The sequence below is a fragment of the Bos indicus x Bos taurus genome, chromosome 18 (genome assembly GCF_003369695.1).
Source record: "Bos indicus x Bos taurus breed Angus x Brahman F1 hybrid chromosome 18, Bos_hybrid_MaternalHap_v2.0, whole genome shotgun sequence".
NCBI lineage: Eukaryota > Metazoa > Chordata > Mammalia > Artiodactyla > Bovidae > Bos > Bos indicus x Bos taurus.
Window position 1 is genome coordinate 322,571 of NC_040093.1, and position 26,247 is coordinate 348,817.

At 44.1% G+C, this 26,247-nt stretch overlaps 1 protein-coding gene and 1 non-coding gene across 2 annotated transcripts; one reads left to right on the forward strand and one right to left on the reverse strand.

The window, feature by feature from the left end:
• The first annotated feature begins 5,857 nt into the window (after nt 1–5,857).
• LOC113875874 (zinc finger protein 606-like) lies at nt 5,858–26,204 on the forward strand. The gene is given in 8 exon segments (XM_027514543.1): nt 5,858–6,266; nt 7,304–7,413; nt 8,162–8,218; nt 8,687–8,775; nt 19,273–19,399; nt 19,628–19,726; nt 24,292–26,060; nt 26,063–26,204. Coding segments are annotated over 7 exon segments (2,214 nt in total). The 5' UTR covers nt 5,858–6,266; nt 7,304–7,382; the 3' UTR covers nt 26,105–26,204.
• LOC113876890 lies at nt 15,236–15,340 on the reverse strand. The gene has a single exon (XR_003506624.1). It is a non-coding gene; the product is annotated as a U6 spliceosomal RNA (small nuclear RNA).
• Nucleotides 26,205–26,247: the final 43 nt, after the last annotated feature.

Sequence of the window (26,247 nt, forward strand, 5' to 3'; positions counted from 1 at the left end):
TCATTTTCTGTCGTCCCCTTCTCCTCCTGCCCCCAATCCCTCCCAGCATCAGAGTCTTTTCCAATGAGTCAACTCTTCGCATGAGGTGGCCACAGTACTGGAGTGGCTCAGTGGTAAAGAATCTGCCTGCAATGCAAGAGATGCGGGTTTGATCCCTGGGTGGTGAAGACCCCTTGGAGTAGGAAACTGCAACCCACTCCAATATTCTTGCCTGGAAAATTCCACTAACGGAGGAGCCTGGCAGGCAACAGTCCGTGGGGTTGCAAAGAGTCAGATGCCACTGAGCATGAGTACATTAAAAATTGACGTCCACGCACATGACTGAATTCGCCATATGGTGAACACTGACAGAGGCCAACCAGGTGGCATGCTCAGGGTACAGCAGCCAAGTGTACAAGGTGAGACTGTTCACCATTCCCCTACTTGAGCTGGACTTATTTTCAGTAATGCATGTGAACATCCAGTGGAGCAAGAATCTAACCAAGGCTGAGACACCTGCCTTTGCCCTTTTAAGAGGGATTGATTGATTCAGATAAGTTGGGGCTTGCATGATGGATCTGAAGCTGAGAAAACGTTTCAAGCCAAGGGCATCTTTTCTTTTGGAAAAACTCTGATGCTGAAAACAGCAGACAATAAGAATTCTTATGTTAGGGAAAAATATAGCTGGTGACATCTTTTTTTACACATAACAGGTAAAAGATTTGGCTGGTTCACACATGAGTGAAAGATTTCAAATCTAGTAAGCCTTATAACAGTGGTTGTTATGAAATGTGTCTGATCGGAATGCTCTCATGATGCAAGCTCTAGTTTTTCTTTTAAGGTGTTATTTAGAGACTATAAAGGATCATATTTGTGATTGTCATACTGAAAACTACTCTTCTGTCTGAAGTAAGAAAGCTTTAAAGTGTTCATAAAATGTCAATTACCATTTCCCTCACCTGCAAATCCAAATGAAAAATAAGACTGTTTTCTTTTTTCTTTCATAAAATGTGTACCCCTTTTCTCCCCAGTTTCCTTTTACCCGATCAAAAGGCATGAAAACTTCCCATGTGGCACTAGTGGTAAAGAATCCATCTGCCAATGCAGGAGATATGAGAGACGTGGTTTCAGCCCCTGGGTTGGGAAGACCGCCTGAAGGAGAAAATAGCAACCCACTCCACTATTCTTGTCTGGAAAATCCCATGGAGAAAGGAGCCTGGCAAGCTACAGTCTATGGGGTCACAGAGTCAGTCACGACTGAAGCAACTTAGCATAAACTCACTCATGACGACATCTTTGCTTAAAAAAATTGTTTCTGGCTGTGCTGGGTTTTCATTGCTGTGCGAGCTTTCCTCTAGTTGCAGTGCATGGGCTTCCTATCATGGTGGCTTCTTTTGTGGAGCATGGACTCTAGGGTGTTGTTTTAATGAGTATTTTTCAATGAACTTAAGTGGCCATCAAAAGTCCAAAGGATAAACAAATTGTGGTATAGTCATTCAATGGGAAACTATACAGCAGCGAAAATAAATGAAATTGAGTCTCACATATCAAAAAGGATAAATTTTTGGACTCTCCTGGAGGTCTAGTGCTTAGGAATCCATGCTTCCACTGCAGGGGGCTGGGTTTAGTCCCTGGTTGGGGAACTAAGATTCCGACAGGTAACCTGGCAAAACAAACAACAGCAACAAAAAACCCTACACAAAGCCAAAAGAATAAATCTTGTAATGATAAATTTATGGAGCAAAAAATGCAAGTTGTAGATGAAATTCGATGCTTTTATATGCATGCAAAAAGTGCTTTGTATTGTTATGAAACAACACATTATAAACTTTCAGGAAACACATGGCGTGATTCACATCTCATTCAGGACAGTGGCTCCCCTGGAAGAAGGGGGGTTTCTATTCCAGAGGGGAATGTTTTTCAGTAGCTACGTTGTGTCCGACTCTTTGTGACCCCATGGACTGCAGCACGCCAGGCTTCCTTGTCCTTCACTATTTCCTGGAGTTTGCTCAAGTTGGTGATTGTATCCAACCATCTCATCCTCTATCTCCTTCTCTTTCTACCCTCAATCTTTCCCAGAATCAGAGTCTTTTCCAATGAAGAGAGGGGAACAAAGGGGTTTAGGCCTGTAGGTTGATGTTCTTTTTCATTTTTTTTATTCAGCTTAGGAGTCTTTTCACAGGTTTCATTGAATCTCTTACAAATTTTTGTCTTACATATTTTTCTTAAAAGAAAAAGGAGCAGACATCTAACATTAAATTCCAGGGACAGGAGAAATTGGATGCTGAATGTTGAACTGGTGGCAAAGCAGACCTGTGAAAGGGGAGCCTCTGCATGGTCACCAGCTATAGAGAAACATCTTGACTTTCACCTGGGGGCAAGGAGGGGTACTCAGAATCCCAAGTGCTGACCTTTGTGACTTTTAGAATATTAGCTGGAGAAAATGAGTTAATCCTAGGGTTTGAGAGCATGAGGTATTACATTGGTGCAAATGTACTTGCAGTTTCGGACCATGAATTTTAAATCATTATACTGGGCTCAAAACATCTTTATTAATCCAAATAGGAAACATTACAATCAAGATTTTGCCAATGAGAAAAGTTTGCTTATTCTTATAATATAAAAATCCACGCTTTAGGAGTCAATGCACTCTTGGAAAGCATTTTCTGCATCCTGCTGTTTGTGGAAGTGGTTTTCCTGCAAAAAGTTCTCAAGATGCTTGAAGAAGGGGTAGCTGATTGGCCAGAGGTCAGGTGAATACAAATGATGGGGCAAAACTCTGTAGCCCAATTCATTCAGTTTTTGAAGCCTTGGTTATCTCATGTTTGGTCAGGCATTGTCATAGACAACTGAACCTTTTCTGTTGACTAATGCCGGCTACAGGTGTTGCAGTTTTTGGTGTGTTTCATACATTTGCTGAGCATACTTCTCAGATGTAATGATTTCACCAGGATTCAGAAAGCTGTAGTGGATCAGGCCAACAGTAGACCACCAAATAGTGACCATGACCCTTTTTTGGTGCAAGTTTGCCTTTGGGAAGTGCTTTGGGGCTTTTCAGTCCAACCATTGAGCTGGTCATTGTTGGTTATCATATAAAATCCACTTTTCATTGCATGTCACAATCCAATCAAGAAATGGTTCACTGTTGCACAGAATAAGAGGACACTACAAAACAACATTTTTTTTTTTTGTCAGCTCATGAGGCATCCACTGATGGATGTTTTTCACATTTCCAATTTGCTCCAAATGCCAAACAACCATAGAATGGTTGACGTTGAGTTCTTTGGCAACGTCTCATGTAGTTGTAAAGAATCAGCTTCGATGATGCTCTCAGTTGGTGTCAACTTCTTTTTTTTTTTTTGGTGTCAACTTCTGATGGCCAGCCACTACACTCATCTTCAAAGCCCTGTCTCCTTTGCGAAACTTCTTGAACCACCATTGTATGTTCATTAGCAGTTCCTGGGCCAGATGCATCGTTGATGTTGCGAGTTGTCTCCGCTGCTTTATGATCCATTTTGAACTCAAATAAGAAAATTTCTGGAATTTGCTTTTTGTCTAACATCATTTCCACTGTTGTTGTTGTTCAGTTGCAAAGTTGTGTCAAACATTTTGCGACATCATGGACTACAGCATGCCAGGCTTCCCCGTCTTTCACTATCTCCTGGAGTTTGGTCAAACTTACATTCATTGAGTTGGTGACGCCATCCAACCATCTCATCCTCTGTTACCCTCTTCTCTTCCTGCCCTAAATCTTTCTCAGTCTAAAATAAATATAAAATCAACAGCAAGTAATATCATTACCAAAAAAAAAATGAGAAATGTGCATTCAAATTATATATAACATAACCACATTTATTTAGAATGTATTCCAATATCAATATTTGAGCAAACTCCAGGAAAAAGTGAAGGACAGGGGAGCCAGGCGTGCTGCAGTCCATGGGATTGCAAAGAGTCAGACTCGACTTAGCAACTGAACAAAACAACAAAAACAGTATCAAACGGTAAATTTGAACAAGCAAAAACTGCAATTGCTTTTGCACCAAACTAATAACTTCGAGTCTAGATGATTTGTACTAGTTATTTTATTGTTGGTGACCCTACAACTCAGCTCATAAAATGCCCTGCTGCTGCTGCTAAGTCGCTTCAGTTGTGTCCGAGTCTGTGCAACCCCATAGATGGCAGCCCACCAGGCTCCCCCGTCCCTGGGATTCTCCAGGCAAGAATACTGGAGTGGGTTGCCATTTCCTCCTCCAATGCATGAAAGTGAAAAGTGAAAGTGAAGTCCGTCCAACTCGTAGTGACCCCAGGGACTGCAGCCTACCAGGCTCCTCCGTCCATGGGATTTTCCAGGCAAGAGTATTGGAGTGGGGTGCCATTGCCTTCTCCGATAAAATGCCCTACTTTTTCCAAATAAGGTGTCCTTGACTCACCCTCCCTTTACTTTTCATTTTCATCTGGCTATGACGAAATGGAACCAGCTGGAGCCCTTCACTTGCCAGGGGGTGATCACATTTTGGACATCTCTCAGAGGGAGCATGTCCACGGAGAGCATAGATTCTACTACCGCTCTGGTCTTTTCCCATTCAGAAACCTCAGTAACAGCTCAGACACAGCCCAGACTTCTGTAACAGAGGCATCCAAAACGGCTGTGTGGCCCAGTCTTGGCCACCCCATCACTCAGAGAGAGCAGGGCACCATCCAGCAAGCTCCCGTAACCAAAATAGGAGGGGGCCTGGACAAAAGGGAAGCAGTTTCATCACACACCTGTAACACATTCTCCACTCACCCTCCGTAAACAGCTCTGCGTTGAGAGGCCTTCTCCACGCCTTGTTCTCCATATTAGGGGCTGGACTGCAGTCCATGATGCACAAACTTGAACCCCCTGCCTGTTGGCGCTACCCTTAAAATACTAACCTGTCCACAATCTGACCACTGATCCCCATCCACCTTGATTATTGCATTGGTTCAAAAGTCATCACGGTCCTTCCCTCACCCTCTTGAGCCTATTCTCCTCACAAAAGCCAGAGTGAGTGATCCTTTAATGAGGCCAGGGCCTGTGGCTCCTCTGCTCAGACCCATGCCCTGGCTCACAGCAGAGCCTTTCTGATGCCCCCAGGCTCTCTCCAACCCGTCACTCACTCTGACTATCTTGCTGCTACTGCTGCTAAGTCACTTCAGTCGTGTCCGACTCTGTGTGACCCCATGGATGGCAGCCCACCAGGCTCCCGTCGTGGGATTCTCCAGGCAAGAACACTGGAGTGGGTTGCTATTTCCTTCTCCAGACCATCTTACTGTTGTTGCAACTAAACAATAGAAACGTGGGTGGACAAATTAACAGGCGAGGCGAATGGGGAGGAAAGAGTAGGGGCCAGGAGGGCCAGAATCCTCTGGGCAAGGGTTCCTCCTAATTCCTTTCCTGGGAAGGAGGCCTTAGTTCAGCAGACTCAAATTCTATTCGTAACAAGGGGTAGGGCTTCATACGTGAGCCGAAGCTCAAAATTAGGTTCCTTGACCGAAAAGGGTACATAACAGCCCTTCCCTTACAACTCTTCAACTACTGAATGAAAAGAAAAGCGCTTCAACAGACTTCAACGAAGTTACTACAAAGTGCGGCTACTGTGAGCTGCCATTTTACGGACAGGCAAACTGAGGCTCGCCGGGCGGCGATTTACCGAGCTTCCCCACCCCCTTGCCGGCGCGGTCCGCGTCTAGAACGGTATAGCCCACCTCGCCAAGGCCTCGGACACTGCTGTCCCAGTAAATCCCTAGGAGGCGGAACTTGTGACAAGTGCCGCTTCAGGACTTGGCCAAGAAGGCGCTTCCGGTCCAACCGGAAGCGCGCCCCTGGAACTACCACTCCCAGTAGCCCACGCGACGCGTCCCCGTCGAGGCAGGGGGAGAGGCCGCCATTGTCCGCGGCTGAAGTGAAGCGGTCGCCCGGGCGGTGGGGTTATTACTGTTGCCGCTGCCGCCGGCCCGGAGGATAGGGAGAACGGGCGGGGAGAGCTGGCGCCTACACTTGCGCCTGGCTCGCCTCCAGGGCAGGTCCCTTGGCCCGCCTCTGGCTTCGCGGAGGCGCTGGATCGACTGGGAGGGCCCGGGTGAGCCCCGCGCGTCGGGCCTTTGTCCCCCGGGCGGGAACCCTAAGCTCACGGCCGAGCCGGGACGAATGTGACCGCAACAAAAGCCGAACGCCCTCGGCGAAGCGAGCGCGAGCTTGTCTAGCTGCCCGCTGAGAGCAGGGGTCACCGGCCAGCAGGGGTGGGAGGCCGGCGGCTGCGATCCAGGTGAGGTCCGCCGTTACCGGGACGGGCTGTGAGCCTCGCACCCACAGCGGGAGTGCGGAGGAAGTCTGGGGTGAGAGGCCAGAAGGCAGGTGGCGAGGACGCCTCCGAGGCCGTCCTTAGGAGTCCACCTTGTCTTTCCCGACGGGCGTTTCTCGTGAGAACCCGTTCTCATTTGTCATAGAGGGAAGTCAAAAGTGACCTGGGAACAGCCCGGGCCTCCTTTAAAGGTGCAGTGACCGGATGACTTGGTCAAGTTGCAAACAAGCGTGCAGAATATTTAGTGTGCCAACTTGGAGTTCGGGCGCAGATCCAGGTGCTCCCGGTGCCCATTGGGCGTTCCAGTGCTTTATACACGCTCCCAGGAATTCGCAGAGCTCTGCCAGTTGGCGTTGGTGCCCTCCGAGAGGTCGCAGAACTTGCATAAAAGTCTAGAATTTAGGGGGTTGGGTTGGTGTGGCCTCCAAATCTGGTTTTCTGTTGGCCCCTGCACCAAGAGACAGATTTTTTTTTTTTCCTACCTAAGATTTACATAACTTAAAATTAACTATTTTAACGTACAAGTCCGTGGTTTTCTTGTGCGTTCAGAGCGTTTTGCAGTTATCACCACTATATAATTCCAGAACATTTTCATCACCCCTCCCCCCCGCAAAAAAAAAAAAAAAAAAACCCACCCTGAACCATTAAGCTGCCACTCGCCCGTTCTTCCCTCCCCTCAGCTCTAGGCAACTACTTACATATGAATATTGTAGGTAGGTTTTACAACAACTTTTGTTAAATCAATAGAAAAGCTACCTCTTCGTTGTCAGTACCCGTCTCATGAGAACTGTAAACAAATTTCTCCCCCCTCATCCTGGACCATGCCCTTTTTTCAGCTAACCCGAGTCATTCTTCATTTTTCTTCAGGAATTTGTTTTTGACTTGTAAATTGTTTTCTTTCAGTGCTCTGTAGAAGTCTTTTATTGTTTTTGTGGATGTGTTCTTATTCCCACAGTCTTTGAGAAAAACCATTTTTTGTCTTTTCCTACTTTTGTTATTAGGTGGGTTTTGCAGTTGGTTTTCAATAATCACCCAAATCCACTGCTCCTCGGCGAGCTTCTGGTGGATTAATCCTGCAAGATGGCTGCCATCAACCCATGGGGTTCATGGGGTGAGTACAAATCCTGTTTCATCTGGGCTTCCCTAGTGGTGACCTGCTGTAGCTAGGGGTCAGAGCTGTAGAGGGGCTAAGGGGTTTTTGGGATTGGAGGGGGTCTCTTTATCTTGGTACAGAATTAGAACTGAGTGAGGTTGTTTTGTTTTTTAATTGGTTGTATAAAAGATAATGTAATTTTCCTGTGTTTTATAGTTCTCTCCTGAGAAGTCTCATTAGTTCTAAGAGATTTTTCTGGTGATTTGTGGAATTTCTTGGAAGACAGTCATCTACAACCAAAATTTCTATACCATCCTCATGTTTTTTACTTGTTTTATTGTTTTTCACTGTATAGCGTTGGTTTATAATTTAAGAACAACATTAAATGGTGTCAGTAGTGTGTTTTATTTTTAAGTGACATTTCATGTATCTGTCATTACAGACATCAAAAGACCAGTAATGTTTCTTAAAAATTAAATGATGTTCAATTTTATCAGATACTTCTCCAGCCACTTAAGGAGTTACGTTCTTAATTGTTCAGTAGCTGTATCATATCAATAAATTTCCTGAAAGTGACCCACTTGTGCATTTTTGCTATAAATCTAGCTTATGTTTTTTTCCCCCATACGTCCTTGGGCTCTATTTATGGAATTTTGTTGTGCACGTTAGTGAGATAGGTCTCCTTTTCCATCTTGTTGCCTATAGTCACTAGGATCAGTGTCACAGTCCTTTCCTTTCCTTGTCCTAACCTGACCCTCTGGTGTAGGTATCCTTATGGACCAGTCCTGGGGAATGACGACTGTTGACCCGTGGGCCTCCTGGGGTGAGTCAAGACCCTGTTTCTTCATCAGACACATTGGTTACTATGTGGTGGTCTCTCCCATCAGTAACCTGCCATTGCTGGAAATCAGAGCTGGTGGGGAGAGAGGAGAGGGTCTGGTCCAGATCCGTCTCTTGATAGAGCTGGAACAGGGAAGGATCTGAACACATCACTGAGGAATCTAGCGATGAAATTTCCAGAGCAGGATGCATGTGTAGCCATTTAGGGCTCAGACCCAGAAAGGCTGTGAACAGGCACTTTCGCTACGACAGTGCCTCAGGACAACAGGGGATGGGTCGTGTGTTTAGATTTATTGTTTAACTTCTCTGGATCCCACTGCCTTCATCTGTAATGTGAGGAAGTGGATCTTTTCCCTTGCCCAAATGGGAGGGACAGGGTCTGGAAGTAGTACTCAGCTGGGCCACTTCTGGCAGAGAGAGCTGCCTCTGTGACTTGACTTTCCTCCCCCAGCTCTGTGCCCTCAGGACTCTACCTGGCAAATGGAGGAGACCGCCGAGGAGAGGAGGAGGGCCCCAGGGCTCCCAACAGCCCAGGCCCAGGTGAGATGGGGCTTCTCCTTTTATCTGATGGGTTGCCTTCTTCCTAAGGTGTTGAGGGTGTCCCTGACCATCGCAGTTGATACGGCTCCTCAATTTACCACAGCTAAGGTTTGGATAGAGAAGGAATCAGCCAGAAGTTTATTGATTTTTGAGCAGAGGTAGGGAGAACTCAGTTTTCCATGACTTGGAGCCTCACTGTCAACCAGCCTGTTCAGAGTCCTTGAGCCCCAGCTGTGCTGTGGGCTGTTCGGTAGATAAGGGTCAGTCCCTTTTGGCAAGCAGTCCCCACCCTTTTCCCTTCCACCTTCCCCATGTATTCAGTGCCTGACTCACATTGGTCCTATTTGCTGAGCTCTGTGCTTAGGGAGGGGAACAAGGTCAATTGTGAGCCCCCATCCTTAGGAGCTCGCAGCCCCCTTTCCAGGGTGGTTTAGTCAGCTCCTGAGGCCTCACCATCTGCCTGGTGCTGTACATGTGATTCAGGACACAGGCCTGAGGTGCTTAGAAAGGCCCTGATCCCTGGAGGAGCTGAGCACAACGGATGCCTTGGAGGTGGGACAGAGTCTGCATAGAGGCCATGTGCCACAGCTGGGGTCCTTTTGTTGTGGAGAGGGAGGCTGCCTGGAAGATAGGATGCACCTGAGCCAAGAGGTGAAGGAGACACATCAGCCAGATGGGCATAGCCTGGTGAGAGAAACCTGCCTTCTCTAGCACCATGGGGACACACTGCATGGCCAGCATCTGGGTGAAGGCTGACCGTAATTTGATTTTAGGCCAAGAAGGCCAGGAAAAACCTTGCTGTATCCTGAATGCCTGCCACAGAGTTGGAGCTCCATCCTGGTTGTAGTAAGGAGCCGCAGAAGTGTTGGGAGCAAGAAGCACCAGGGTCTAATATGTAGCTGGAAGGATGTTCCTGGCAGGGGAGTGAAGAGAAGGGGACTGGAAAGCAGGCTGGCGAATCAGGCTTCAGTCTGATCGGCACCTGGAAGCAAGATCTGATATGTATAAGGGAGGTGAAGCAGGAGGACTTTATGATTATTTGGGTACAAGATTGGCTCCCTAGAGAAACAGAGCAGCAGAGTTGATGTTGGAGAGGTGTCATCCCCCTCCTCCCCTCTTGCCAAGCCTCCTTATTGGAGGCAGCCACTTAAGAACTTTTCTATAACTGTTTTGTGAAAATATTATTCACATACCATAAAGTTCAACCTCTTAAAGTATGTAGTTCTGTGGATTTTTTAGTATATTGGCTGCAGAACTGCAGCCATCACCAGTATCTAGAATTTTCATCACTCCAGAAAGAAACCTTATACATATTAGTAGTTACTCCCTGTTTTCCCAACTCCCAGCTCCTGGTAACCACTAATTTACTTCTCTCTGTGTTTGCCCATCGTGGACATTTGATATAAAGGGAACCATATAATATATGGCCTTTTGTGTCTGCTTCTGTCACTTAGCATGTTTTGACAGGTTATCGATGTGATTATCATTTATCAATTTTTTCCTTTCTCATGACACAGAAATAGCCATTTTTAACTTACTGTTTCAGTTTTTTAGAAGTGTGTTGGTCGCTCAATTGTATCCAACTCTTTGCAACCCCATGGACTGTAGCCTGCCAGGCTCCTCTGTCCCTGGAATTCTCCAGGAGATAATACTGGAGTGGTTAGCCATTCCCTTCTCCAGGGGATTTTCCCAATCTAGGGATCAAACCCAGGTCTCTGGCATTGCAGAGACAAATTCTTTACTGTCTCAGCCACCAGAGAAGGGTTACTTTTAAATGAGAGATTTTTATTTTAATTCTTTGAATTTAGGTGTATCCTAATGATTTTCTACTATGAAAGACAAAAATAGTTCCATTACTATATTTAGGTTTTTCATTCCTAAGTCACAATAATGAATCAAGCAAATGGGAGATACTATGATATGAAAATGTTAATAACATCTTTGCCTAACTTTGTGTCTCCCACCAACTTAAAAAAAAAAATGAACAAAACCTCCCACAGTTTAAAAGCTGACTGGTGGAGTTTGTCATAAGTGTGCTGTCCCCACATGGCAGTGCTGCTGTCTCTGGGAGGCAAGGCCTGAATCGTGTGATGCAGCGTGGTGGTTGTCTGGCATCAAAAGTTGAGTGACTGATGTTTGCTGCTGTTACAGTGTGCAGTCATTTTTAGATTCTGTAACATAATCAGTAGTGAAGCTAGACTAGGTTGAAAGATGGGCCCTGGATCAGTTGCTTGGGAATAGAAGTTAGCTGCAGTGAAATGCTATGAAGTTCTAATAACCACTGTGCTGCACTTAGCTGGCAATATTTGTGAGGGTTTCTGAGAATTATTAGAGTTAATGCCAAGAAAATAAAATGGAGAATTCAAATAACACCACCCTCCAGTGTCTGAAGAGTTGTGATTTATGAGCACATACTCCTGGCCCTCTCTCTACACTCACTTTGGATCTTTCCCTCTGGGAAACTCAAGCCTTGAATATGTGAGTTTTGTATTAAGTGAGGTTTTCAGAAACACAGACAAGAGCCCATTCCACCTCTGTTGTTCCCTCCAAATTAAATATTTATTGAAATAAAGTATTCACCTGGTGAAAACATCAAATGGCTGTCATCCCTTGTTATCGGTATAGTCTGATTTTAGAAACATGTTGGTTAGTGAAGTTTTAGCTAGTGGGAGTCCAGATCCCATTATTCTGATGAACAGGGAAAATAATAATATTCCAGCCCATTAAAAAACCCCAGCCAGCCACTCCAAATGTGGAAACTCTTAAACCCCTCCTTAACAATCCACCAAAGTTTTCTGCACAATTAACTTGCATATAAGACGTCAGTTAATGGAATACTCTGCCCCCATCATTGATTGTCTCAAGGATGAACACACTTTAGTTACATTTTCCTTCTCTGCGAAGAGCTTGCCCTAAAACAGTAATAAATCATGAAGTTTTGAAGATGCCGAAGAGTCCATCTGAATTTCTCTAGGTTCCATGAAGGGGCCAGTGGTCAGAGAATTCAGGTAATGCAGGAACAATCAGATGAGATACTGCCAGGCAAACAGCTGAGACCCAGCTCATCATGCCCTGCATCCTCCCATGGTTTAGAGTGTGGCTAGTGTATCAAATTTCATAAAGTGCCTTAGAATGTCTAGATAAACGCTTATGCTACTGCTGCTAAGTCACTTTGGCCATGTCCGACTCTGTGCGACCCCATAGACGGCAGCCCACCAGGCTCCCCTGTCCCTGGGATTCTCCAGGCAAGAACACTGGAGTGGGTTGCCATTTCCTTCTCCAATGCGTGAAAGTGAAGTCGCTCAGTCGTGTCCGACTCTTAGCGACCCCATGGACTGCAGCCTACCAGGCTCCTCCTTCCATGGGATTTTCCAGGCAAGAGTCCTGGAGTGGGGTGCCATTGCCTTCTCCGATAAACGCTTATACATGTATGCAAAGCCATCTGTCCAAAAATGTTTACAAAAATTTGGGTGAAATATCTTTGCAGTTCATCATGGCAGATAATAATTTGGAAGATGGGAATTCAGGTAAGGGTTACCTGAGAATTGGAAGGGCTCACTCCTACCTAGAGGTGGGCCCTTCTCTGCCCTGTCCCCTTGCTCCTGAGCATTAGATAACAGTGACACTCCTCTCCCAGCCCCACCTCTTCTCCACAGCTGGTGAGGCTAGGTGCCTGTCTCCTGCCATCTCTTCCTTCTGTTTCATCACCAGCCTCAGTTTTGCATTTTCCTTTGTGTCCCTAAGGCCTCCGTGAATTGTGGGCCCTGATGTTGGGGCATGTTCTGCTGGGGGTCTTTTTTTCTTTCTATTTAGCAGACCATGGATCCTTCAGTTTTGATGACATCTCTCAACTCTGGAAATATGTTTTATTTAGATTTTTTTGACAAATTCTATAGCTATAGAAAAATATAAAAAGTGATAAGCTAGACAGGGTCCCTCCCATCACTCCAAATGAACAATTGTTAATGTTTTGCTGTATTTGCTTTGCTTTCTTTTTTAGTCCCCAATTACATTCTTCTCCCACCCTTCCTGAGAACAGCCACTTACAGCGAGTCCATTTTCATACTATGTAGATAGTATGATACATGTAGATAATAAACTGTAGATATAAGGTAATAAATAATCGTATACTTTTTAACAAGGCTTTATACATGTTTTCTTTACACCTTTCAAGGTCAATTTTGAGGTCCCTCCATGTGAGTGTAAAGATCAGGTGCATTTCTTTTTGCCCCATCAAAGACATGCACTCTATATTCATCTGTTCTGTGGATAGGCTTATAAGTCCTCCCTCCCTCTACCATTTTTCCTATTTCAAACAAAGCTGTGTGGACATTACAGTTTTACTTGTATGCACATGTAAGTTTATCTAGGCATACTCCTGGAAGCAGAATTTTGCTAAGTTTTAGGCATATGTGTTGTCAGTATGACCTGTGCTGCCACATGGCTCTGAAAGAGCAAAGCCCCTTCTCAGTCTCCCCACTCTGAGGGAAGGTGTCTGTTTCCATCTTTGCTGCTACTTGACAGTATTAATATTGGGTCTTTTAATTTTTGCTTACCTTGAAACCAAGGAAGTGTATTACTTTAATTTGCATGTCCTTGATTGTGGGGTTGAATATCTTTGCATGTAGTTGCTGGTCATCTGTATGGCTTTCTCTCTCTGTCTCACTCCCATGTCTAGATTTCTGTAGATTCTGTTGATATATAAGCATTTCATGCTTTCTGGATCCTCAATCCTTGCTGTATATGGATTATCTTCTCCCAGTCTGTAGCTTGTCTTAACTTTCAGTTCAGTTCAGTTGCTCAGTCGTGTCCAGCTCTTTGCGACCCCATGGACTGCAGCACGCCAGGCCTCCCTGTCTGTCACCAACTCCCAGAGTTTACCCAAACTTATGTCCATTGAGTCAGTGATGCCATCTAACCATTTCATCCTCTGTTGTCCCCTTCTCCTCCTGCCTTCAACCTTTCCCAGTATCAGGGTCTTTTCAAATGAGTCAGCTCTTCGCATCAGGTGGCCAAAGTATTGGTGATTCAGCTTCAACATCAGTCCTTCCAATGAACACCCAGGACTGATCTCCTTTAGGACGGACTGGTTGGATCTCCTTGCAGTCCAAGGGACTCTCAAGAGTCTTCTCCAACACCACAGTTCAAAAGCATCAATTCTTCGGCGCTCAGCTTTCTTTATAGTCCAACTCTCACATCCATACATGACTACTGGAAAAACCATAGCCTTGACTAGACGGAACTTTGTTGACAAAGTAATGGCTCTGCTTTTCAATATGCTGTCTAGGTTGGTCATAACTTTCCTTCCAAGGAGTAAGCGTCTTTTAGTTTCATGGCTGCAATCACCATCTGCAATGATTTTGGAACCCCCCAAAATAAAGTCTGTCACTGTTTCCACTGTTTCCCCATCTATTTGCCATGAAGTGATGGGACTGTATGCCATGATCTTTGTTTTCTGAATGTTGAGTTTTAAGCCAACTTTTTCACTCTCCTCTTTAACTTTATGGTGTCTTTTATCAGGGGAATGTTTTTTGGTATATTTTTGTCAGATGTATCTGTTTTTGCTTATGGCTAGCATTTTATGTAAAGAAGTCCTTGATTTTAAAACAAAATCCCTTCCTGTCCTCCTTTATATTGCTTTCCTGAGGTTATTTATATGACCTCCTGACCTGATTGCTGTGTTTTCTGTCTCTTCGTATTCTGTAGATTCTTGTACTCCAAGCCTCTTGTATCATCCTGTCCTGTTTTATACTGAAACTTTCCAATCTGGGGATTAGAATTTCAGATCATTGAAAGTTCTATGTGACTACAGCCTGGATTCTCTGTCCCCTTGGCTGCTAAATTCAGTCTCCACCTGTGCAGATGTTTCTCCTGTGTCCAGGGGCCCTCCGATCTGTTTGTGTTTACCAGAGAACTGTGTGACTGTGCAGCTGAGCAGCTTTGGTTCTTGACCTCACTGCCTCCTTGTCTGTCTTCTGTCTCTCCTGACAAGTCTCATTCTAAACTGCATGGACCTGGGTGGGCCACGATCACCAGGTCAGTTCTGCCTGCAGTTTCCTGGGTATACAGCTGACTGTCAGGTCATCCACAGACCCCCTCCTCTCTGCCTGTTTTGGGCTGAAGGGGGTCTCAACTCCAGAGCGGTCACTCACCTGGGCAACCTGAGAACCTCTGACACGCTTTCCCATCAGATAGAGTGGCTGGCAGGGGGGAGGGGCAACTGGCAAAGGTGACCTGAGTACAGGCCTTTAAGCCTGATTTTCACTCCTGACTTCAGTGGCATTTAAACCCAGAGCCCGGAGCCTCTCCTGGGGTGCCGCTTCCACTGCAGCCCCTTCTCACGTGCAGAGTAGGTCTCTGGTGTTTCATTGGTCAGCCACACTCCTGCTCCCGATCTTACAGGAATGTGTGGACTACCACATGCTAATGGCTTCTTTTCTTCACTGGCTTTTCTTTTTTTTAAAATATGGAATGCTTCACGAATTTGCGTGTCATCCTTACATAGGGGCCATGCTAATCTTCTCTATTGTTCCAATTTTAGTATATGTGCTGCCGAAGCGAGCACCACTGGCTTTTCTTTAAAACTAGGTGCTTTTGGGGACTTTGGTTAGTTGGTCCAGTGACTGAGACTGTGCTCCCAATGCTGGGGTCCCAGGTTCAATCCCTGGTCAGGGAACTAGATCCCACATGCTGCAACTAAGACCTGGCACAATCAAATAAAAATAAATATTAAATATTTATTAATTTAAAATATTAAATATTAAATAAAATAAATATTTTAAAATCACCTATTTTTAAACCTGTTAGTTTCCTGTGGTGCTATAACAGATTACCACAAACAATGACTTAGAGCAACATGAATTTATTCTCTTGTTCTGGAGTTCTAAGTCTAGAATGGGACTACAGGGCTCTTATCTTCCTGGAGGCTCAGGGGAGAATTGGCTCCCTTGCTTTTACTCAGTTCTGGAGGCATCTGCATTTCTTGGCTCGTGGGCCTTTCCTCCATTGTGCATCACTCTGAACTCTGCTTCCATTGTCTCATTTTCTCTGATGCAGACCCTCTTGCCTCCTTCACTTGTAAGCACCATTGTGATTACATTGAGCCCACCTGGATAATCCAAGATAATCTCCCCATCTCGGCATCCTTAATGTAATCACATCTCTGTAACTGTGACATCTTTCGTCATGTTGAGGTAACGGTCATTAGGATGTGGACGTCTTTGGCAGGACCATTATTCAGCTGACCACAGACAGCCACATTCATCAGCCTTAGCAAATGTCACCTTTCAGCTTTCTGCCTTTGCATCTATTTGGATACCTTAAAAAAATATAGATCCTATGATAGGCCATAATGGAAAAGAGTGCTTTTTTTAAATGTATATGTATGTATAACCAAATCAATTTGCTGTACAACAGTTATAAACAACATTGGAAATCAACTATATGTCAATAAAAATTTAAAAAAATAAGTTTTTTTTTAAAAGTTGAGTGTTAGGAAAAAATGTATTTTATAGCAAAGCTCAGATATTACATTGTTTCACCCATGTTTGTATCTGAGACATACCCACCTTTTAGGAAATGAACACAATACCTTTATCACACCCAACAAAATTAACAGTAACTTATTACTTAGTACCAAGCCTGCATTCACTTTCCCCCACTTGTCCCCAAGATATCTTTTGCAGTTGGTTTACTCAGATCAGGATCCAAGCAGGGATGGCACATTGCATGTATTTCATATGCTGATGAAACCAGGTCGCCTGCCTTATTGGTTTGCCTAATTTTGCCCTTGTGATGTCCTCAGATGAGTGCCTTCATCCTGCTGTCTCCTGTAGATGGATAATTGAGCTAGAGGCTAGAGCAGTTACAGGCCTTGTATTTTGGGCAAGAGTCCTTGACAGGTGGTGCCGAGCCCCTCCTGTGTTGCATCAGTGGCACAAGTCGTCTGTTGCCCCATTTCCAGACGACGTGATGGATTAGTGGGTGCAGGTGCAGCCGGCCTGATCCCTCCATCGTAAATTTCCACGTCTGCTTTTCACCTGTAGTTTGGCAGTCATCACTGATCATTCCCAGAGTGCCAGGGTCCACTGTTTTATTAGGGGTTGCGAATTCTTTCTAGTGATTTTCTTCCTTCTGTCTCTGTTAAAGGTGGTTGTTACTTTCTAAGTATTTGTGTGGGGATCTGCTGGGGTCTTTGAAGGAGTGGGAGATGAACTTGTGGCTCATTCCACCTGCTTGACTGCTGCCAGGGTGTGGGCTTGGATATTGTTAACTGTTGAACTTTGACGCCATGTAAGTAGGCGCCACCTTCCAGGGAGATAGCATCCTAAGAGCACCCTGGGCAGGAAGCATGGCCTCCTGCCTGGGCCCCCTGTTTTGGCGAAAGCTTTCACTTTCATGTCAGATTCAAAGGATTTGTTAACAAAATAAGCCACTCGCTATATACAAATAAGTAAAACAGATATTTGTCAGAGAATTATCTTACTTTCAATATACTAACATTAAAAGAGAAATAGAGTGGAGGATACATCACTAAATTGGGTTTTGACCAACATCCAGACTTAAACAGTGCTGGGAAGTCACAAGTCACAGCACATCCGGAGTCCCAACTGGGAAAAGGTTCCAGGCAGCGCATCCACTCTGTGGGTGAGACTTCAGAGATTGCAGTTCAGGTTCCTGCTTATAATCCCAGGACGGAGGCAAACTGAGATCATCATCGATATGTGACCGAACTGCAAGCCTTGTTTCATGTTCATGCTGTTTGTTTTGTCTTGTAAAACTTGGAATGTTGCTGGGGCTTGGGGTTTGGTTGGAGCTTGGTTGGCCAGGCCCCCTTTAGGGGCGCAAGGACCTCAAGATTCCTCCCTCATTTTATCTAAGGTGTTGCAAGTCTTGCACTCAGCACGCAGTTACTCCCAGTCAGGGCACTGTCCACACAGGTTAGAAGCAAGGTCAGAGACCTGTACTGCTTTGTCTCTGAAGCCTAAACAAGACTATTTTTTAAAAATTTCCCTAACACCCCTGAGTGTATCACTCTGGAAGTGCAGTGAGTTTATGCTTTGTGCACACTTAGGTTTTGTGCACTTCTCTACCTGAATGTCACATTTAAGTAAAAATGTTTACATTACCCAAAAATGTAGAGGCAGCTGCCATTAAGAAAACTGAGGCCTGGGCAGGTCTTCAAGAGGAAAACCCATTGTCATTGAGGAGTCCGAGTTTTGGGAGGGTTTCACCATAGGAGGTTGTGATCAGCAGTTGTAAATGTTTTTTGAAGTAAGAGAATCACTGGAGCAGAAGCAATTCTGTGTTTCAAGCCAGTTGTGTGAAAGGGGTGAGGGGAGCAGTTCAGACCAGTAGAGAAATCTATACTGAAGACCCAGCATGAGAGCTGGCCCTCATCAGAGATGACAGGCTTGGTTTATGAGCCATGACCCACAGGGATGGAAGGAAGGCGGCCGTATGTGGTTGGAAGAGAAGTGTTTAATAGGCTTTGTAGAGGTTCACCAGATGCTATGAGGGGAAGCACACCGCACACGTGTCCATTCAGTGTATTTGTCTTGAGGGAATTCTGTGCTGACCTGGAGGAGAGGACCATAGTGGATAGACAGGCCAAGAGAGAGGCCTCAAAAGGAGCAGGGGCTGTGGGGTTTGTAGCACACGTCCCACAACACACAGCTCACTCCCCACTGCCCTCATGAGGGAAGACATGCTCCTGCCCCACGCTGGAAGTGCCCAGATACCTGAGACTCACTTTGATGGCTTCAAAGGACTGTGCAGGATGCATTTGTTGCAAACATCAGACATCCTTTAATTTTTCTAGTGGGTATTCCTGGTTGTTTTTCTTAAAAACGTCAGTTTGAACTTTTTAGAACTCAAAGTGCTTTGATAGCAACTGTTAGTGGTTCTCCTTGGCTTGGACAGCTCTGCTCAGTCCTGGCCCACCCCACCTCCAGTGCTTGGGAGGCTGTCCTCAGAAACAGTCTGGGAGTGGAAACTTCTCTCTGTGCCCAGGAAGGCAGCCTCTGAATGTTTAGAGAGCCCTTCCAGGTCCTGGACCCACTTGTGGAGCAGATGTCAGCCCCAGGCTCTGTGCTCTGTGACCAGGGCTCATGCTCTGCGTCCATCCTGGTCCTGGTCTTAGTCTTGGTCTCACTAAGTGTCTGCAGCTCTGGAAAAGCAGGGAGAACTGTCCAGACACTACCCAGTATTACTAGGACTGAGCAAGACTTGGGAGAGAGCTGCTCATTTTTATTGTGGTTACTGTGAGCCCAGGTATCCACTTGTCTAAGAGTACATTTCAAATGCAGGGCCCTGGCTGGCTCCCAGTGAGACCTTATCCACATCAGTCAGAATATTGAGTACATTCAGGGCAATTCCTCTATGTTCTGTCTCCTCCCCAACGCTGTCAGCCCTACTCCCTCCCCAGAAAACACTAGATGGAATGGGGGGCAGGGAGAGGCATCTCCAGGTTGAAGAGGAACATGTCTGGTCTTTTAGGAACCAGTGACCTTCAATGATGTGGCTGTGGACTTCACACAAGAGGAGTGGGGGCAGCTGGACCTTGTTCAGAGGACCCTGTACCGTGACGTGATGCTGGAGACCTATGGGCACCTGCTCTCTGTAGGTAAGCTGCTGGCTGGCTGAATAAATGAAGCTGTCCTTGCAATACCCTCTGCTGCTCCCTGTTTACCATCTTACATGAGCCTCAGGAGGGCCGAGGTGATCATGAGCCCTGAGGTTCAAGGATGGAGTCCCTACTGATCATAAAGTATGAAGTGAAGTCACTCGTGGAAAGAGTAGGGGAAGGAGGGTTACATGACTACACAAGTCCATGTTTTTCCTCTTCATGTAGGGAATCAGATCACCAAGCCTGAGGTCATCTCCCTGTTGGAGCAAGGAGAAGAGCCATGGTCAATGGAACCAGCATATCCTCTTCAAGGCACTTGTCCAGGTGAGAGCAGGCCCCAGGTGGGAGTGAGGAACCTTCCTCCAAGCCCTACTTTTTGAGAAAAGGGCTGAGGCCATGAAGAGTTCACTTCCTCAGAAAGCATCACAGTTCCTTCCAAGAAGCTTCATCCCTTGTACTATTTTCAGAGCAAAAATGCCCACCTTCTTAACAAGGTAGCAATTTTTGTATCCTGCAGTTTCCCTCCTTACCTCTCATATTATCTGCTGTCCCTTTTGTCTAAAAAGACTTCTCATTCAGTTACCTGCTTTTTAATTTTTTATTGCAAAACTTGTATCCTTGTAGTCACAGACTCTTCTTTCCAAAAAAAAAAAAAAAAGTATCAAAAAGTGATTGTTTAATACAGATAATGTATCTACATGATTTAAAAACTCAAAGCTATATAAAATGGGTAAGTGAAAGGAAGTTTCATTTATACTTATTCACACTGTTCTTATCCTCCAAAGAGACACACAGAAACACACACAGGTAACCCCTTTCCTTTTACTATAAATTTTTGGTTATTTTACTAGTGGTTGTCCTGGGAATTATAATTAACATCTTAATTTGCAGCAGTTTAGTTTGGATTTTATGTAATTGTCTTTTAAATCAGATAGGAAACAAATAAAAATGCAGTTATACAGTCTTGGATTTTCCCAAGTAGTTACCTTTATTGGTGGTCTGTATTTTGAGTTATTGTCTTTTCATTTCAGTCTGAAGAACTCCTTTTAGCATTTCTCATAGGGCAGCTTTACTAGCAAACTCTTACCTTTTGTTTTATCAGGGAAGGTCTTGATTTCTCTATTTTTGAATGATAGTTTTGCCAGGTATAGGATTCGTGGTTGACACATTTCTTCTTTCTGTCCTCCCTGGTTTCTGATGAGAAATAAGCTGTTAATCTTGTTGAGGATCCCTTGTGTGTGATGACTTGCTTCTCTCTCGTTGCTTTCTTTGACTTTTGAAAATTTAACTACAGTGTATATATATGTGGCCTTCTAGATTCCCAGGAATATGTTAGAACTTTTCAAAGCTCCTATGCATATCTCACTCTTCAGCTTTTCCTTTCATTTTTTGGTTAGTATATCGTTTGCCCCAACTATTTTGCATCATCTCGGACAGTAATTAAAAAAAAAAAAAGACTTCTTAAAACTTGGCCTGGAAATGTTTGACAGATCCCTACTTCCTGGAAGCTTTTAGCACTGTGCAAGTTCCCACAAGTCTTTCAAGTGGGATCTTTCTGGGAATCACCAAACAGCTCAGATAATGACTATTCTTTGGGAGTGAGGCTTTGAAAAAGCTCTAGCTTTGTTCTGTTTCCTCCAGCACCAGAAATATGGGATGTTATTTTCCAAGGCTACTGCTGAGTTGAGGAGTCAGAGATGGGATTAGGGTAAGTTAAAATGCTACAAATCTGTTACTATCAAAATTAACTATTCTCCTTGAATAAACTCTCTCTGGGTCACTGCACAGCTTTGGTTAAGCATATAGACACAATAGTTACTTTTCACCTTTCCAAAGGTGAAATACAGTACACATTGTTCTGTATTTTGTTATTTTTAATTTAACAATATACTGTGCTCTCTCTTGAGTCCTAAAGGTGGACATCTTCCTGTCCACTCTAATGAAGTGGGCTTTTGTGGGGTCTTACCTGTTGCCCCCATCTGGATCTGAAAGCCTGTACCAAGGCGTCATAATTTCCGGTAGCTTTTATGTGCTGACCTTTCTGAGTAATCATCCTGAGCCCTGTGGTTCCACCAGCTCCAGCTTTACACTTCTGCCTTCTTGCAGATCATCTCAGCTGTCTCCTTGATACTGATAGAACCAGGAATCTCACTTTCCCTTCTGGCTGGTGTCCCCGTCTTCCTGATGTGTATTCCTTGTTCAGCCTTCTGTGAATCCCCGGAGCTGGAAATGGGAAGGTCATCCTGACTCCCTGTTCTTTCCTTTCTAAGAAGGAATCTCTCTTCTCATCCAGCTCAAGTTGCTGAGTAAATTTTATTTGTTATGAGCCTCTCAGGTGGTATTTCTAGATTTACATCCCTGAAGTCTTCCATTAAGAGGCCTCTGCCAGTAAATCTACAATGACTTGGATTACCTTTTAAATAACGGACTCAATTTCAAGACCTTCCTATTTTCTCTATTTTCTTTTTCTCTTGTTATTTCCTGCCTAATTCCTGGAGTTTACTCAGCTGGCATCCTTAAGGATGTGTGATGCCTTTGCTCATCACAGCTTGCTTCTGCTTGTGCCATTCTGGCAGTCTGTATTTGAGCCATGCTCGAAGGCTGAGCTCATGTCGTTTCTTGTGGGTGAAACCTTCCTGGATGGCTTCTGTCATGCTGATCTCCTTTTCTGGCCTCCCACCTGCTTAGCATCTACAGCCCCACAGTCACAGTGATGTATAGTGTTTCGATTGTCCTTTCATCACAGAGATTATAATTTACAGGTGGAAGATATGCTCAGGCCACAAATACTGGTTGTAAAGCTGGTCAGAAATTGTTTGGTCAGTGACTTGGTCAGCTACCATTTAAAAAAGTTTTCTACTGGGAAAATTCAAAAGCTATTTGAAGATCATTCCCAGACTTCTGGGGCTTCCCTGGTGGCTCAGCAGGTAAAGAACCTGCCTGCCAATGCAGGAGATGCAAATTTGATCCCTGGGTCGGGAAGATCCCCTGGAGGTGGAAGTGCAACCCACCCCAGTGTACTTGCCTGGGAAATCCCATGTACAGAGCAACCTGGTAGTCCATGGGGTCACAAAAAATTGGACACAACTGAGCACAAAGAGGGACTCTCTAACTTCTAGGAGCGAAGCTTAAAATTGATAATAAATGCCAGTTCTTTAGCAGAGTAGAATCTCTCTCTCTTGTAATGGACTTGGGTAGTAAAAGGGGAAAATAGTATATAGTGAAGAAAGCATAAAAACCTGAAGAAAACCAGGGTCTAGGTCCATATTGGGTTCCTGTAGCTTTTAGACACTGTGGTATGTTGAATAATGATACCCTCCTCCCTCCACAAAATGTCCACATCCAAAGCTGAATATGGTGCTTTATGTGGCAAAAGTGGCTTTTCAGATGTGAGTTAAACTAGGAATCTTTTGAGATGCAAAGATTATCTTGGATTGTCCAGATGGACCCATTGTAATCATGAGATCCTTAGAAGACTGAGTATCAGAGACACCGATATGATTGACAGAAGTAGAGATAGGAATAATATACTTTGAAGATAGAAAGAGGAACTACAAGTCAAAGAATGCAGGCAGCTTTTTAAAGCTGGGAAAAGCAAGGGTATGGATTCTCCCCTAGAGCTTCTGAAGGAAAGCTATTTTGATTTTAGCCCAGTGAAAGCCGTTTATAGCCTCTGACTTTCAGACTGTGAGATGGGTGATTTGTTATAGCAGCAATAGGAAACTAGGAAACACCCTTCCGTTGCTGGAGGACTGATAACTCAGGGTGATGATAGGTGGCTTCCACGTATTGAATTTGCCAGACATTTTGTTGGTTTTACAATCTCATTTAATCTTTGGAAAACTCACCTAAGGAGAGTGGCAGAGCCAGTAATTAAATACAGATTATCAGACTGTAACTCCTGTACCTTTTTCATTGCAGTATTCTGTCTTTCAAGTCTGTCTCTTCTGCCATCACTCTACAAATTATTCTGCAGTGTTAAAAGAACTTTAGGAGTATCCTTAAAGTTTGTGATTTTTGCCCTTTGGGCAGATGGTTTTGTGTTACTGAGTGAACTCTGTGGAATAGGAAATAAGGCTTGACGCCTTGTTGGTGATACTTTCACTTAACACCCCTCCTTTTTTTGGTAGGTGTCAAAATAGGAGAGCAATAGGACATTATAACATAGAAATTAATTGACATGCTTTAATAATTTAAATATTAGTTGCTGAGGGGCTGCTTGTTCATATGTCTTTTGCTTAACCAGTTGTTATTTTTTCACCTTAGTAGTATTGAATGTGTCAGGATCCTCCAGACACCCCCCCACCTCTGCACCAACTTCAGTAATTCTCTGGAAGTACACACTGGACTCAGAAGGCATTAAACTCAGGGTAGTGGATTGTTACAGTGAAATAATACAGAGCAGCATCAGCAGAGGGTAAGGTGTGTGGCGCCAAGTCCAGAGGAAACCAAGTGCAGGTTTTCAGTAGTCACTTGTTCTGGTCGTCCTTTACACGGGGAACGTTCCTCAATGGGTTTATTCATATTCATTACGCGTTTTGTAGTCACTTATTCTGGTCCTCCTTTACACGGGGAAGTGTTCCTCAATGGGTTTATTCATATCCATTACACGTTGTGTAGTCACTTATTCTGGTCCTCCTTTACACGGGGAACGTTCCTCAATGGGTTTATTCATATTCATTACGCGTTTTGTTTTCTACTTAACTACTTACGCTCACTCTTTACTATCTTCCTCTTTCTTGTTATGATGTTTCTCTGGGTTACCAGTCTATTTGGAAACAAGTTCACAGTTGCCTTTTCAATAACATGGACAATAAATCTTACCTTGTCCACCCTACTCTTAGAATTTGTTTCTCTATACTCTCATGGACTTTTTCTATTTATTTCAGAATGGATGAAAAATCTTGAAAGCAAAGCATTGATCCCAACACAGAGCATACTTGAGGAGGAACAGTCCCATAGCATGAAGTTGGAGAGATACATATGGGATGATCCTTGGTTCTCCAGGTTAGAAGTTTTGGGATGTAAAGACCAGTTAGAAATGTATCACGTGAACCAGAGTACAGCTATGAGGCAGATGGTCTTCATGCAAAAGCAGATACTATCTCAAAGAGGCTCTGAGTTCTGTGAACTTGGAGCAGGGTGTAGCCAGAGCTTAAACATTGTTCCATCTCAGAAAGTTTCTCAAGTAGAACATTTCTATAAGCCTGATGTAAATGCTGAAAGTTGGAGATGTAACTCAGCCATAATGTATACTGATAAGATTACCTGTGAAAATAATGAGTATGACAAAGCCTTCTACCAGTCCATGCAGCCTGTTCACCCTGCAAGGGTACAAACTGGAGATAATCTTTTAAAATGTACTGATACTGTTAAATCTTTCAATCATATACTGCATTTTGGTGATCATATGGGAATGCATACAGGAGAAAAACTCTATGAATATAAGGAATGCCATCAAATCTTTAACCAGAGCCCATCATTTAATGATCCGGGAATTCATATTGGAGGAAACCAGTATGATTACAAAGAATATGAAAACATCTTTTACTTTTCATCCTTTATGGAACATCAAAAAATTGGTACTGTAGAGAAAGCATATAAATACAACGAATGGGAGAAAGTCTTTGGGTATGACTCCTTCCTTACACAACATACAAGCACTTACGCTACAGAGAAGCCTTATGAATATAATGAATGTGGAACATCTTTCATCTGGAGTTCTTACCTTATCCAACATAAGAAAACTCATACTGGAGATAAACCCTATGAATGTGATAAATGTGGAAAGGTTTTTAGGAATCGTTCAGCCCTTACTAAACATGAACGGACTCACACTGGAATAAAACCTTATGAATGTAATAAATGTGGAAAAGCCTTCAGCTGGAATTCTCATCTTATTGTACATAAGAGAATTCATACAGGAGAGAAACCTTATGTATGTAATGAATGTGGGAAGTCTTTCAACTGGAACTCCCATCTTATTGGGCATCAGAGAACTCATACTGGAGAGAAACCTTTCGAATGTACTGAATGTGGGAAATCTTTCAGCTGGAGCTCCCATCTGATTGCCCATATGAGAATGCATACTGGAGAGAAGCCCTTTAAATGTGATGAATGTGAAAAAGCTTTTAGGGATTACTCAGCCCTTAGTAAACATGAAAGAACTCACTCGGGAGCAAAACCATATAAATGTACTGAATGTGGAAAATCCTTCAGCTGGAGCTCCCACCTTATTGCCCATCAGAGAACTCATACGGGAGAGAAACCCTATAACTGTCAGGAATGTGGCAAAGCATTCAGAGAACGTTCAGCCCTAACTAAACATGAAATAATTCATTCTGGGATTAAGCCCTATGAATGCAATAAATGTGGAAAATCCTGTAGCCAAATGGCTCACCTTGTTAGACATCAAAGAACTCATACTGGAGAAAAGCCCTATGAATGCAATAAATGTGGAAAATCCTTCAGCCAGAGCTGTCACCTTGTTGCTCATCGGAGAATCCACACTGGTGAGAAACCCTACAAATGTAATCAATGTGAAAGATCCTTTAACTGTAGCTCTCATCTTATTGCTCACCGGAGAACTCATACTGGAGAGAAACCATACAGATGTAACGAGTGTGGAAAAGCATTTAATGAGAGTTCTTCCCTTATTGTACATCTGAGAAACCATACTGGAGAAAAACCCTACAAATGTAATCATTGTGAGAAAGCTTTCTGTAAGAATTCTTCTCTTATTATTCATCAGAGAATGCATAGTGGAGAGAAACGCTTTATATGCAACAACTGCGGAAAAGCCTTTACTGGTCACTCAGCCCTCCTCCAACACCAGAGAATTCATA